General features: G+C 37.5%; 1 protein-coding gene across 9 annotated transcripts in view; it reads right to left on the reverse strand.

Moving 5' to 3' along the window:
• Positions 1-11,338, reverse strand: part of cadpsb (Ca2+-dependent activator protein for secretion b) — an 82,331-nt gene extending 70,993 nt beyond the window's left edge. For 2 of the 9 annotated variants that reach the window (XM_082189667.1, XM_082189666.1), the window contains exon 1: positions 10,541-11,338. In XM_082189667.1, coding sequence (XP_082045793.1) covers positions 10,541-10,879 — 339 coding nt within the window. In that variant the 5' untranslated portion in view covers positions 10,880-11,338. The remainder of the gene's footprint in view (positions 1-10,540) is intronic. The other 7 variants (XM_082189669.1, XM_082189668.1, XM_082189672.1 and 4 more) reach the window with 5 other exon arrangements.
• Positions 11,339-13,665: the final 2,327 nt, after the last annotated feature.

The following is a 13,665-nucleotide window of genomic DNA, read 5'->3' on the forward strand; positions in this document are numbered from 1 at the left end:
TAGGCAGGACACTTTATTTCCATGAATATTAGAAGTCTCATTAAGAGCATTATTAGGGCAGAAGTGAGTTACCCATAGTCCCTGAAATATGGTAAGTGTGAACGCACATTCATGATCTTCTTAAGCATGTAAAACAACCACATAATTAATATACTTTCAACAATTTTTACAAATTAGGTATCATCTTCATTACCCAAAATAAAGGCAAACTCACATAAACAAAACATCACCTCTCCCTAATTCTGTCTGATCTCTGTTATATAAATGCACTTTATGGTATCCTTGGGTCTCTTATTCTGTTCTTAATCATTACAGAAAAGTGCTCAAATAGCTTGAGCAGATGTCCCTCAACTCAGCGTCTTTCTCAGACTTCTCTCGAAGCAACACTTATTTAAAAAGCCATGAAGAATATGTATACAAATACAGACTTCCACACATACTTCAATGCCCCTAAATATATTAACTAAAAAATTCAACCCTTTTTCAGCAAAAGCAAACATTTTCAAACACACACTGCTCTGGCTCTTTAGGAATGCAATAAATACACTGTTCCAAAAATTCAAACTCAGCCTTCAGAATGAGCTTTGATTAATGAATATGGATGCATAAAATGTTCTGTTGTCCACATTCACACTGCACTGAAATGACTTTTAACAGTAAAGTCCTTGAAATGGCATGCTATGTATATTATTAAAATGATATATATATGTGTGTGTGTGTGTGTGTGTGTGTGTGTGTGTGTGTGTGTGTGTGTGTGTGTGTGTGTGTGTGTGTGTGTGTGTGTGTGTGTGTGTGTGTGTGTGTGTGTGTGTGTGACGTGTCCATTTATCAATATATTGATGAATCAATATTACATTTATCAGAATTTTTTATTTTCAAGAGTGCTAGGCTAAATGTACTCTCTGGGTCATAAGTTAATTAAAGCAGCACTAAAAATAGCCACCATTTATTCCACTAATTAATAATTCACACTCAAATGTGTATGACCTGCTAAAAGAGGTTTAAGAACCTTTCAGCTGGATGTTATTACTTCTGACAAAATGAATCTGCCAGTCTCTCACGTTCTCTTCCTCTCCTCACCTGTCCTTTTCTCTCAGTGTGCTTAATGAACCGATAAAATTCATCACTCTCAACCTGTTATATTAATAAGGTAATTTCAGAATCTCCAAATCTCATCAGAGGAGATCCAGCTTTGGCCTTTCAATCAAACATCCTCTTATCTCCACAGTAACCTCTCATAACTAACTCCTTCTCCATCCAGCTGCCATAACCGCTGCCGTCTCTCAGGCTCTAATCTGCTGTCCGACCTCCACTCTCTTTCTATTAGTGTCGCTGTCATTGTTGTGTCCTCAACCTGTTCCCTTCACTACAGACCCTTATGTCTCTCCTCAACCCTTAATATTCCCCTTTCGAATTAAACATTCATTTCTATGCTTTCCGTATAGTTTTAAATGGTTTTTTTTATTATTATTTTAAATAAAAACATATATTTTTCCTTAAAGGGATAGTTCACTTTGAAATACATTTTTGGTATGTTTTAGCTTACCTCAAGGGCATCCAAGATGTAGGTGTCTTTTTTTCCGCAGTAGTTTCAATTTTGATATTTTTAGGTCAAACTGTTCTTGTCTGTCAGTCATATAATGCAGGTCGATGGTCACCACCTCAAAGAGCATGCACAGAGTCCAAATTAAAACAATTCCCCGTCGTCCAAATTAAACAATTCCCCATCGTAAGTACACATTGATGGCCTAAGACACGAAACGAGCGGTTTGTGTGAGAAAACGAACAGTATTTATATCGTTTTTACCTCTTATACACAGCCATGTCAAAGTGATCTGATCTGACGTGTACGCAGACTGGAGCATAGATATTTACATTTACATTTATTCATTTAGCTGACGCTTTTATCCAAAGCGACTTACAATTGCTATATATGTCAGAGGTCGCACGCCTCTGGAGCAACTAGGGGTTAAGTGTCTTGCTCAGGGACACATTGGTGTCTCACAGTGGATTCGAACCCGGGTCTCTCACACCAAAAGCATGTGTCTTATCCATTGCGCCACCACCACCCCAGATATATACACACTAGATGTTGCCTTGTCTACGGCAGTTCATTGGAACGAATGTCTTTAAGGCGACATCTAGTGTATATATCTATGCACCAGTCTGCGTACACGTCAGATCAGATCACTTCGACATGGCTGTGTATAAGAGGTAAAAACGATATAAATACTGTTCATTTTTTCACACAAACCGCTCGTTTCGTGTCTTGGGCCATCAATGTGTACTTACGATGGGGAATTGTTTAATTTGGACGACGGGGAATTGTTTTAATTTGGACTCTGTGCATGCTCTTTGAGACAGTGACCATAGACCTGCATTATATGACTGACAGACAAGAACAGTTTGACCTAAAAATATCAAAATTGAAACTACTGCGGAAAAAAAGACACCTACATCTTGGATGCCCTTGAGGTAAGCTAAAACATACCAAAAATTAATTTCAAAGTGAACTATCCCTTTAAGTATTAGAATCCCTGTAAACAACCAGCAAACATCAATAGTAATATTTAATGAAAATAACTTCCCCTCCCTCTTGCAGTGACATCTGTTGTCTGATGATGTATTTACTGGTGCGAGGGCGGGGCAACCTGTCACTCATATGAGATCACAGCAATAGCAAACCACAATGATCCAATCAATTCCCGATGGACAAAATCAAGTCCCACCCTACATTTTTTTCTAGGCTATTTCACTCAGATAAGTCACAATAGGGAAGTCGAACTTATAGGTGTTTTAAACGGTTTTTAATGGATTTTTATGGACAAAATGATCCAACCTGTGAATTAAATAAAAAAGAAACTACTGGCTGAGGTCAAATTGTTTTCTGAGTCAATCCGAAGACATTGAGGTGCTTTCTGCCTGTCAATCATTCTGAGTGATTGATCGGGCAGCCCATAAAAGAGAAGCAACAGTGTGATAGTTGAAGCAGATCATTCTCATTAAATGCCATATTTACTTTCATAAGCTGTTGTCAGTTGTTAGTTTGTCATGCGAGAATGCTGTTTTCCTCCTGTTGTTTTAGACAGCACCGAGATGTGCTGCTGCTGTCCTGCTCCATCTCGAATGAATCTTTGAGGGTGTGGTTTAGGAAAGACGGGGGCATGTCTGTTCAACATTATTGTCCATCTTTAACAGCAAAAGCCTTGTTTCAAGCATTTTGGCAAAATAAATGTGCTTACATAACTGTTCTATAAATGTCAGTTGTCAGTGATTTGACATACACAGAAAGCAAAATAGCAAATATAATGTGGATCCATTAATCTCTCCCATTTTCACTGACCTGTTTTAAATGAAATTCCTCATAAAATCACAACCCTGCATGTGTGCAACATTTGCCTGGAAATTTTTGTTTTGCTAGAAAACAAAGCATCACTTGAATTATAATTTATAGTAATATATGTATTTGGGCTTATTGATGCAAATGCAGTTTTGTTTTTCATTTCAAAGCCCATCACAGACAAGACCAAAAGGGATTGGTTGTTGTTGTTGTTTGAGTGATTTGTATGTTTTTCTTCCCTCATATTTTTTCAGTTTTCACTGCTCTACAAATTTGATTTATGGTTGATTTATGAAAGTTGGATCCTTACTTCATCTTATGCTTTAGTCAGTAAACTGCAAGAGATTTTCTTAAATATGTTGTTGCAATGAAAATCCTCATGAACAATAATTTGATTTATTAATATATTTTATTTGATTAATAATTAGTAATTAGAAATCCTTTCCATCTTGATTTTTCTCTTTCCAGTCTTGTCCTGTCCTCTTGTTACTTTTGCCTGTCTTTCAACATGTGCGTGTGGAATTGCGGCAGAGGTTTTATACACACGCGCACACAATACATGCTGGTAGTGTCATGCTGGTAGTGTCGCTCCGTAAAAGACCTCAATTGGAAATCAGTGGAGAATGAAACTGAATTTGTGAGCCTGGCAACTCGATACAGGCATGGTAACTTCATCCATCACACAAAGCTGCTCTGATTTGCCTTCCTGTCTGAACAAGAATAAAATCATGTGGCCAGCAGGCCAAACCAGTGGGGCTCTCAGACCATAGAGAAAGCCTGTAGGGTCATTCTCATTGGGTTTGATTGTGCTAAATACTCTGAAACACAGAGTTTGATTGAGTTCATTCCCCATTCACCCATCTTTCATGTGCTTGCCTCTTGTAATAAAGGGGGGAAAAAATCACTACCTCCTTTTGCAAGCCCTACAGCAATGCAGACATTTAACGGGTTTGTAAAGCCTTTTAAACGGGACAGGCATTATTTCTCCTAGATAGGCACATTTTAGTGTGTGAACACCAGACATTGCATTAATAAAAGACTCAAGGTGATGCATCTCATTTGAGACCCGCAGTTCAGTATATTTCCATCAATTTATAACCTAACAATACATTTTTCACATTTATGCACGGATATGTTTCCTTGCAATGCAACAGCAGGCCCACTGCGCATCTAAACAGGGCCATTGGTTTTAGATTGCAAATAGGCATCCACTAAAGGCTTGTACATAGATAAAAGCCTAGCTGTGAGTGACAGTACAACACCGCAGTCCCTCTATGCTGTTTTTCACAAGGTCAAAAGCCTTTACAAAGGTGTGACTGTGCAATACAAACAATAGTCAAGCTAAACTTGTCAACATGTAATATCACATGCAAATGTACACACCAACGGATGACAATGTAAATGTGCAACCTCAAGACCGATGTGAATCTCTTAATCTGAGCATAAAAGCCTTATCCTGACTCAATTTAGGGTTGTATAATAAAGCAATGTATAATAAATCTAATAAAGCAGCTGTTACATATTTATATATTTAAATCAAATATTTAGATACTGCAAAACTATATTGCAAATATTTTATGAAACTATTTTATTCTAGAAAATACTTTCAAAGACATCTTCTCTAAACTTAATAATGCTTTGTGCTTTAATATACCAGTTATGTAAACAAGACATTTCCACTTTCCATACTATTCCACTTAAACTTCCATTTTAGACACAACATTGGCAGTTAGCCTACTTTGTTTATTTTTGCTCCGCCAACAAAAAGTTATGAACAAAGCCACAGTAAAATTACCATTGCGTAATTCCTGTGTGTTTGTGAACAACTGAATGACTCACTCGTACTTGGCTGGTTCCTAAATGAATCACGAATTGCTTGAGTGAAATTGATTCAAATAACCCCTAAAAACTACCACTTGTCGCCACCTACTGGTGTAATTATATAACTTGCAGAAATAATCGCTGGGAAAAAAAGAATGAAATACAAGAACCAGAACTAACTTTGTTGTATATTTATAATAAATTTAATTATTCGTTTTTATTATATTTTATTTATAGATATGTTTATAAGATTTTTACTTTACATGTTAGTTGAAATTTGATACAGATTCCAACCTTAATGTCTTTTAAAAGCGGATCCTATCACGCAAACATGTAATTGCGACCTAAAATAGCAAGTAATTAGGTAAAACACAGAAGAAAATACAGTTGAAAATAAAGCTAAAGGAGAAAAGGGCAGGAAAGAAGACCTCATCAGCAGATAAATTCATCTGAAATGACACAAAGATGTGCTTAGCCAGCTAAGTAAAAGACAACGAGCCCTTGAAAGCTGTCACCATCAGTATTACTCTGCGAGGAGTGATACCTCAGCGGGATGTACACGCTGTATGTACTGATCTGATGAAAATCTTAATGTTTCAGTTTATAGGTGCAACAAAAAGCTAGAGGGTTGGGAGTCTGTAAGAGCCTCTACATCCTGATGATGTGTCCTTGTTATGAGACCACCTTATCTGCTGAAACGGTGGGACATCTACCATCTATCAGTGATGAAATCAAAGACGGGAAGGATACAGATAATTGAAATTCTATCCTCCCCCAAGGCCCATGAACAAAACTGCTGAGAGATCTCTATCGTGTGCCTGTATCATCTGGGGTTCAAGCTAGAGCTGTCGGCCCAGACCAGAGGCTCACGAGAGCAGATCCAGGGTGAGTACAGGAGACGCTGATGACAGCATACAAATTAGTCTAAGGCAAAACCAACAGTAAAGGTAACCTCCTGGACTGAAAACTAAGAGAATGAAATGTGATTCACATGCTATAGAAACAATGAGGCTGTCATTCAACATTATTGAATTTTATAATGGACTGGCTGAGCAGAGGACGGCTGACTAATGAGCAGTTTGCTGGAGACATGAACAATGATAAGCCTTTCAAATGCACCAAACTTAAATGAAAAAACTCAAACAAACTAGGAAGGCAGCCTTTTAGAAGAGAAAAGATTTTAAATCTAATTCTGGATTTGATTGCTTTCCACAGCAAACACTCACTGCACACAAGGATGCTTCAAGGTATTTTGCGAATAAGCAAAAATCGAATAAGTTTTGTTATTAGCCAGCAGCTACACTCTAGCGAATGGATGCAAGAGTACAGCCCAAGAGTATGGATGTAAAATTGACAGCAAATTTAATAATGATATTCCCAACATATGATGTGATTTATAACTAAAGGACAAAATATTATATTATAATAGATTATAATGTCCAATGCATATGGCTTTATTTAACCTTTAAAGGGGCTGTAAGAATTCTCATGTATTTTTATATGTATAAATCACATTTTTATTGTCAATGCGTGAACAGCTTATACCGAAAATGTAAAAAAGAAAATATCCATATTGCTAAGATCAGATGCTTTCTATCTCCTGCTTTCTCACTGCTTTCATTTTTGTGGACAACATCGGGATATTTGCAAGTTGCTGGCTACAATTCACTTAAAGGACAAGTTCGGCATTTTACACTTAAAGCCCTGTTTTCAGATCGTTTGTGATGAAATAGAACGGTTAAGATTGAAATTTGGACACATGCTGCTGGCCCGAGAATTTTCGGTTTCTGTGGTAGCACCCCCCCACCTCCACAATGGTTGCATAGGTGCACTGGAACAATCCTTCCTAAAACGCATTAAACTTTCGTTTACAAAGACGTGAAACTCACCGAGTGGTCAGGGGTGTTCACTGATATGCTCACACAAAAATCACTGCAAAAGATGCTTTCCAACAGGTTTTATCGTAGTTTTTGTCCAGCATTGACTTGTATTGGATGTGCTGTGAGGTACGGTATTACTCCGCCGCCGGAAATGGAAATGGGGTTGTTTGTGGGCTCGAGTGTCTATTATTCAAGCTCTCAACGGAAGAATGTACGGGTGTGAGGCGTTTGGGAAAATAGGTCCACATTTTTTCAACGAATGGTAAAACACCTGTTGGGAAAGCATCTTTTGCAGCGATTTTTGTGTGAGCATATCAGTGAACACCCCTGACCACTCGGTGAGTTTCACGTCTTTGTAAACGAAAGTTTAATGCGTTTTAGGAAGGATTGTTCCAGTGCACCTATGCAACCATTGTGGAGGTGGGGGGGGGGGGGGGATGCTACCACAGAAACCGAAAATTCTCGGGCCAGCAGCATGTGTCCAAATTTCAATCTTAACCGTTCTATTTCATCACAAACGATCTGAAAACAGGGCTTTAAGTGTAAAATACCGAACTTGTCCTTTAACAGCCACCGGTGCGCTAATGACAAGGGTTTCTGAATTCTACATATAGCCCCTTTAAAAGGATAGTTCACCCAAAAATGAAAATTCTGTCATCATTTACTGACCCCCAAACACGTATGAATTTCTTTCTTCTGCTGAACACAAAAGAAGTTATTTTAAAGAATATGGGTAACCACTATCCTCTTTGAACTATCCCTTTAAGAACTTTCATAATGACTCAGAACAGAAGCACAAGATGTGTCATTCTCCCAGTAACAAAATAACCTGCATGACCAAATTGTCTTTATAGTATAACATAACATTTTAGGTAACATCATAATCAACATGTGAGCATTAACCTGATAAAGGACATATATTGTTTACCTGCTTTTGCAGTCAAATAGCAGAGAAAGAAAATCAAGCTGCCCCATACACATAAGAAATAATGCACAATGGAGATTTGATTTTCTTTGAGATAGAAAAAATGTGATTACTTAATGAGACATATGCTACAGCCATTACCTTCAATCCCCTGAACTCCTCTGATATCACATTAGCTGAATAAGCACTCATAAAACTACTAGTCAAGCTTTCTGCAAATAAATTAGTGCAGCCTAAAGAGATGGAAAAAAATTATGATGATTTTTAGTGATATCTTAACCCAAAATGCTCATGTGTGTATCCAACTTTTTCATCTGGCACTCAAGAAAAACCTAAAATACTGTGTTTTTGATAGTTTGAACTTATTGTTTTTATCTTTAGTATGTTAATTGGAGTTAATGTGTACATATGTTGGTCTTTTTTATTTTCCATCTGTTATCAATAAGCCCACATGCAATGAGTTTGTTCAGATTTATATTTAGTGAGTAAACAAGTAAACATAAAGCCATCATATAGCAACTAATTGAATCCCTTTTCTTTTTTTCTTTTTTACTGAATTCAGTGAATTAATTATATTGGGAAAGATTCATCTTAAAACTACTATTGCGATATGATATGATATAATACTTTATTGTCAGACAAATCTGACTTTTTTTGTTGCATGACAGTATCTACGTTTACAACAATCATCCAATAAACATTGACATATTGATCCACACAAAACTATACATTACACTCCCTTAAACATTACATTACACTTTACACTCCTATGCTTATACAATTACAACACTACAACACCTTCACTTATACTCTTGATTTTTGATTTATTATTCAACTCTATAAGATAGCCTGATGCACAAAAGAGTGCGTCAGCCTTTCTTTGTTGAATCTTGGAACCCTTTACCTTCGGTTTGATGGTGCATGAATCTACAGCATGTAGAAGTTTTTTAAAAAAGCCACTGATCTTTACCATTCACCATAATGTGCATCTCAATGATGTTAGTGCTGTCTTAAATGAGTTATACCATTCTTTCGACCCTGTTCTTGATAGAAGTCCTTCAATGTCGATGATTCACATGGATGATTCTGAGTCACTGAAGTGATTGACTGCAGTGATTCTACTGAACCTAAAGGACCTCAACAGTGACTCAACTCTGAGATTCATTGTAAAGACCAAAATACCACCAGCCCAGACTTCCTTGACTGACCCGGCACACATTGTGAAGATCAGAGCATTGACATCTTGTAATGACAAACATAGGTATTCCAATACAAAGTTATTGATCACAGCTTTTACATCTATAAAGACCTCTTCGACCTCACGTGATGCTGCCTAGCATTGAATAATCATTTGGAACCCATACATCCGTAGCTTTTCAATGAGTCTATCGTGTTCTCATCTGACAAAGCCATATTGCATAACCAAATCTACAGCTATATTGACAATGTCAAACAGCTTTTTATTTAAAAATTTGATATTTACACATTACACGTATATGCCCGAAAATACATACTATGAAAATAACACTAACATAATGTCCAGTCAAATCCATACACTGACAACAGTCTTTCTAGAACTGTAATGTTTAATTATCAAAATCTTTTAGCTTTTTCTTAATTTATTTAAAAGTGTATGGAAGCAATACGATAAGAATGTAAGTATAAGACTGGAGTGTTGTCACTTACTAAAGCAGTAATAGCTGTTAACTGTGGTTTCAGAGCATGTTGTTGTGAAAAGCTTGGATCAATAACTGAGGGGAATTGGTTGGGACCTCTGAAAGATAGGCTATCTCTCTGAACAAGGAAACATTTTTATGTTAGTAACTGAAACAGGTTTCTTTCGTTTCTTCCAGTCTCAAGTCAATAGTCTGTAAATAAAACTCTCAGAATAATTTCTAAACACATTGCATTTCATTGAGACTTGTTTTGTTTTTTATCAACAGGCTTTTGAGTAAAAATGCCTTAATAAATAAGTGCGTAAAAATTAACTCGTAAAAATACGATTAAGTATTTACATAAATTAGGTGACATGACAAATACGTTCGTAATGCTTTTTGACCTTCTGAACAGTGGATTCAGCGTTCGCATCTGTTACGCCAAAAGTCACCTTGGAAGATGAATGAGTGGCGCGAGAGATGGCGCAAATGGAACTGAATATCCTATGGCCGCAAGACTGCACACAACCACTGACTTCCAATGTGAACGAGTCACATGACTGTACTACGGCAATGACACCGCTTTATTTTGGTCCATCAACCTCTATATAGAAGAATATCTATAATTAGAGATCATCTCGTGCGGCCGAATTTGACCGAATGTGCACGAATTTGGGGGGCTCGCGACAGGACCTTCTGAGCTTAAAAAACAGACTGACAATGAAGACTGTGATTTTATAGGTGTTCCATTTAGGATATGGTGATTTTTTACAAATGTTCCCTCACTTTATGAGTAATATCACCCTACATGTGCAGGCGTATTTAATCCAATGTTTGCTGATAATATCATGACATAAAAGGAACGTTATGATGCATAACGTTTTTCTCAAGGTGAGACCCGGACACCTCATGCTCTTACCTTCAGCTGTCGCCTTGCCATGTCGGTAGGCTGCTTGGCGTTGAAAGGATAGGCGACGCATCGCATCACAAAGACATAGAGTTGCAGTTTCTTCTTTCGTTCATCTTCTTCCCTCTGCAGTTTCTCCACGTCCTCCTTTTCTGGCTCGCTGACGGCCGACGGACTCGGGCTGGATGGTCGCGCGCTGGAGCCTCGGCTGGTGGTTTGGAGCCTATCGGAGCTCTCGCTGGTCCTGCTGGGGGAGATGCGAATGGATCCGGACTGAGGAGCCATCACCTCTCGGCTTTCCTCCTCCACTATCCCGTCCGATTCCTCTTCGCTGGAGGATGGATCCAACATTTTTTTGTTGTTTTTTTGTTGCTCTCGCTTTAACCGTACAAGCGAATTAAACGCACGATGGGATATTTACGGCGTGGAAAGGTATCAGTTTGTTGACCTAGTGTTCGGCATTCAGATGGGCTGGTCGACTGTTGGTGAATTTTGAATATCCTGACACACTTTCGGGTTCGGAAGCAGACACTGCAATCTCTTCACTCGCCCAGAGTAAAGATGCTGCTGCTGCTGCATACGTGTTCTGTGCTGTGCCTCCGTTCGCCAGTCATTGCGAGTGACTCGAGAGGAAAGGGGGTGGGAGGGGCGCGCGCGATGAAAAGAGCGAATGATGGCCACTTCCTGCTGAGGCTCGCGTGAGACGCAGGCGCTGTCCGCGGTGCTGGATGAGAGAGCGGGTCCTTTCGGTCGCAAAAATGGTGAGGATGGTTGACACCGAGAATGTGCTGTTATTTCATCTGACCTCTGTGTTTCACTCGCAAAACATGGACCATGTGACATTAGCCTACCACATCACCACATGATATATTTCGTATTACATGTACGTTTGCTTCATTTAACTGTTTTTAGTCTTAAAACAGTTACAAATTCCAGAAGTCATAATCAAATATTTGAACTATTTATATAATTATTTGACCCTCCGTAAACCATAAAACATATGTATGGTAAAACTTTACACTAAGGTCTCATTTGTTAACATTAGTTAATATATGAACTAACATGAACTAACAATGAGCAATACATTTATTACAGTATTTATTCATCTTTGTTCAAATTAGTTAATAAAAATATAACTGTTCATGGTTTGTTCATGTTAGTTCACAGTGCATTAACTAATGTTAACAATTACAACTTTTGATTTTAATAATGTATTAGTAAATGTTTAAATTAACATTAACTAATCATATTAAATGCTGTAGATGTATTGTTCTTTCTTAGTTCATGTTAACTAACGTAGTTAACTAATGTTAATAATTGAAACTTTATTGAAAAATGTTACCATATATATATACAGTACTGTGCAAAAGTCTTAGGCATGTTAATACCCCCCGTTAATGATAAGCATCTCATCATTTTACTATTTTTAGACAACAAACATACGTGATCTTTTTATTTAATTAGTAGCCTAGACTATCCCAAAATCACACATGCAGAGTACTAGATTCAAAATATGTATTGTGTGATTTTGGTTTTATTTAAATGTGCTTCTTGCTAACTCTTTTTACTAACAAAATATGATTATTTGATGTGACTATGTCAACCTGAATATTAGGTTACACCAATGAAAAGGATTTTAAAGGTCAGATAGAAAAAAGCTCCTGAAGGATTTACTGATTATTCTTTCCAAAAAAAAAAAAAAAAGTCTGTGCGGCTCTTTAATTGTCATGAAGGGTCGTTGATCACACACGACACGACGAAGATTGATATGATTAAAAAAATTATTTAATGAATAATCCACAACACGAAACTAAGTAGAAAGCAGGCAAGGTAACAACCGTGATACCCTGACGAGATTGGACAAAACTCTAATGAAACACGAGGCCTTAAATACAAGGAACAAACAAAGGAAACTAATAAAGGACACAGCTGAAAAGAATGACTAATCAAATCAGTAACCAAGGTAACTAATAAGGAAACACACAGGCAGGGAAAAAGCAAAGACAGAAAACAAAAACTGAACATAACTGTGACATTAATATTTAGTAGATATGACATCCTCCAGCAGTTTGTGCACAGTTGGCTAAAAATGGAAAACTTAGACTCCACAGAAGACATATAGTCCTCACAAGCTGTTTGCCATTTAGCAGAAGCTTTTCTATCCAATGGGACTTCCCTTACTATGGCAACAGTCCCTTTGGAGCGACCTGAGGTTAAATGTTTGACTCAAGGCCATGTGGGTGGTAGGGGGTTTTGTTTGTAGTTTTCTTCCTGAAAGTAGCATGTCTTAAAGGGTTAGTTCACCCAAAAATAAAATTCTGTCAGTAATTACTCACCCTCATGTTGTTCCAACCCCGTAAGACTTTCGTTCATCTTCGTAACACAAATTAAGATATTTTTGATGAAATCTGAGAGTTGGCTCACTTCATAGGCTGCTAGGTCATTTTGGGGGGCATTTCTGAAGGAGCAGCAATTCAAGGAGTGCTTAGTCCTAACAAAACCACAACATAAGGTGTTTCCAATTGTAGCCAGAGACAAAATCAATAAACAGCAGACACAAAGAAAGAAAATCGGATAAATTACAGTGGCAGCTGATAAAAGGACAGTCAGATTTATGACAAGCCCCTCCCTTATGCGAGGCCTGCTCTTTCTCAACTATTATGATATGTCGAACAACATTCACGGTAAAAGATTTAGGATCTGTTGTCTTAAAAAACAAATACATATTTCAGTTATTTTGTGACAGTGTGATAGTCTCGTGACTATGATAAATTTCATCTTCATAAACAGTCCTGAGGCAAGAATTAGTCCCTGACTATGTGCAGTCTTATATCCCAAGACTTATGTGAATTTTTCAGATGGATATGAGAAATTGAGAAATGAATTCCAGTCATGTTGAATGCATTTTAATCATTCATCAGGATTATTCACCCACTATGAAATCAAAATTAAAGCTTTTGTACTGCGTTGCATAATAATTATAGAGAGACTTCTGAAAATGGAGGAAAAAGGGAAAGAATATATCCTAACATAAAAATTGGCAAAACAGAAATACCCCGGCCCTTCAACAGTAACACGCACATTGTTTTACGGGGCTTGCCAGAGAATTAACAGTTAAGACTATAAATACAAAGTCC

This window comes from Leuciscus leuciscus (genome assembly GCF_965113295.1).
Source record: "Leuciscus leuciscus genome assembly, chromosome: 14".
Classification (NCBI taxonomy): domain Eukaryota; kingdom Metazoa; phylum Chordata; class Actinopteri; order Cypriniformes; family Leuciscidae; genus Leuciscus; species Leuciscus leuciscus.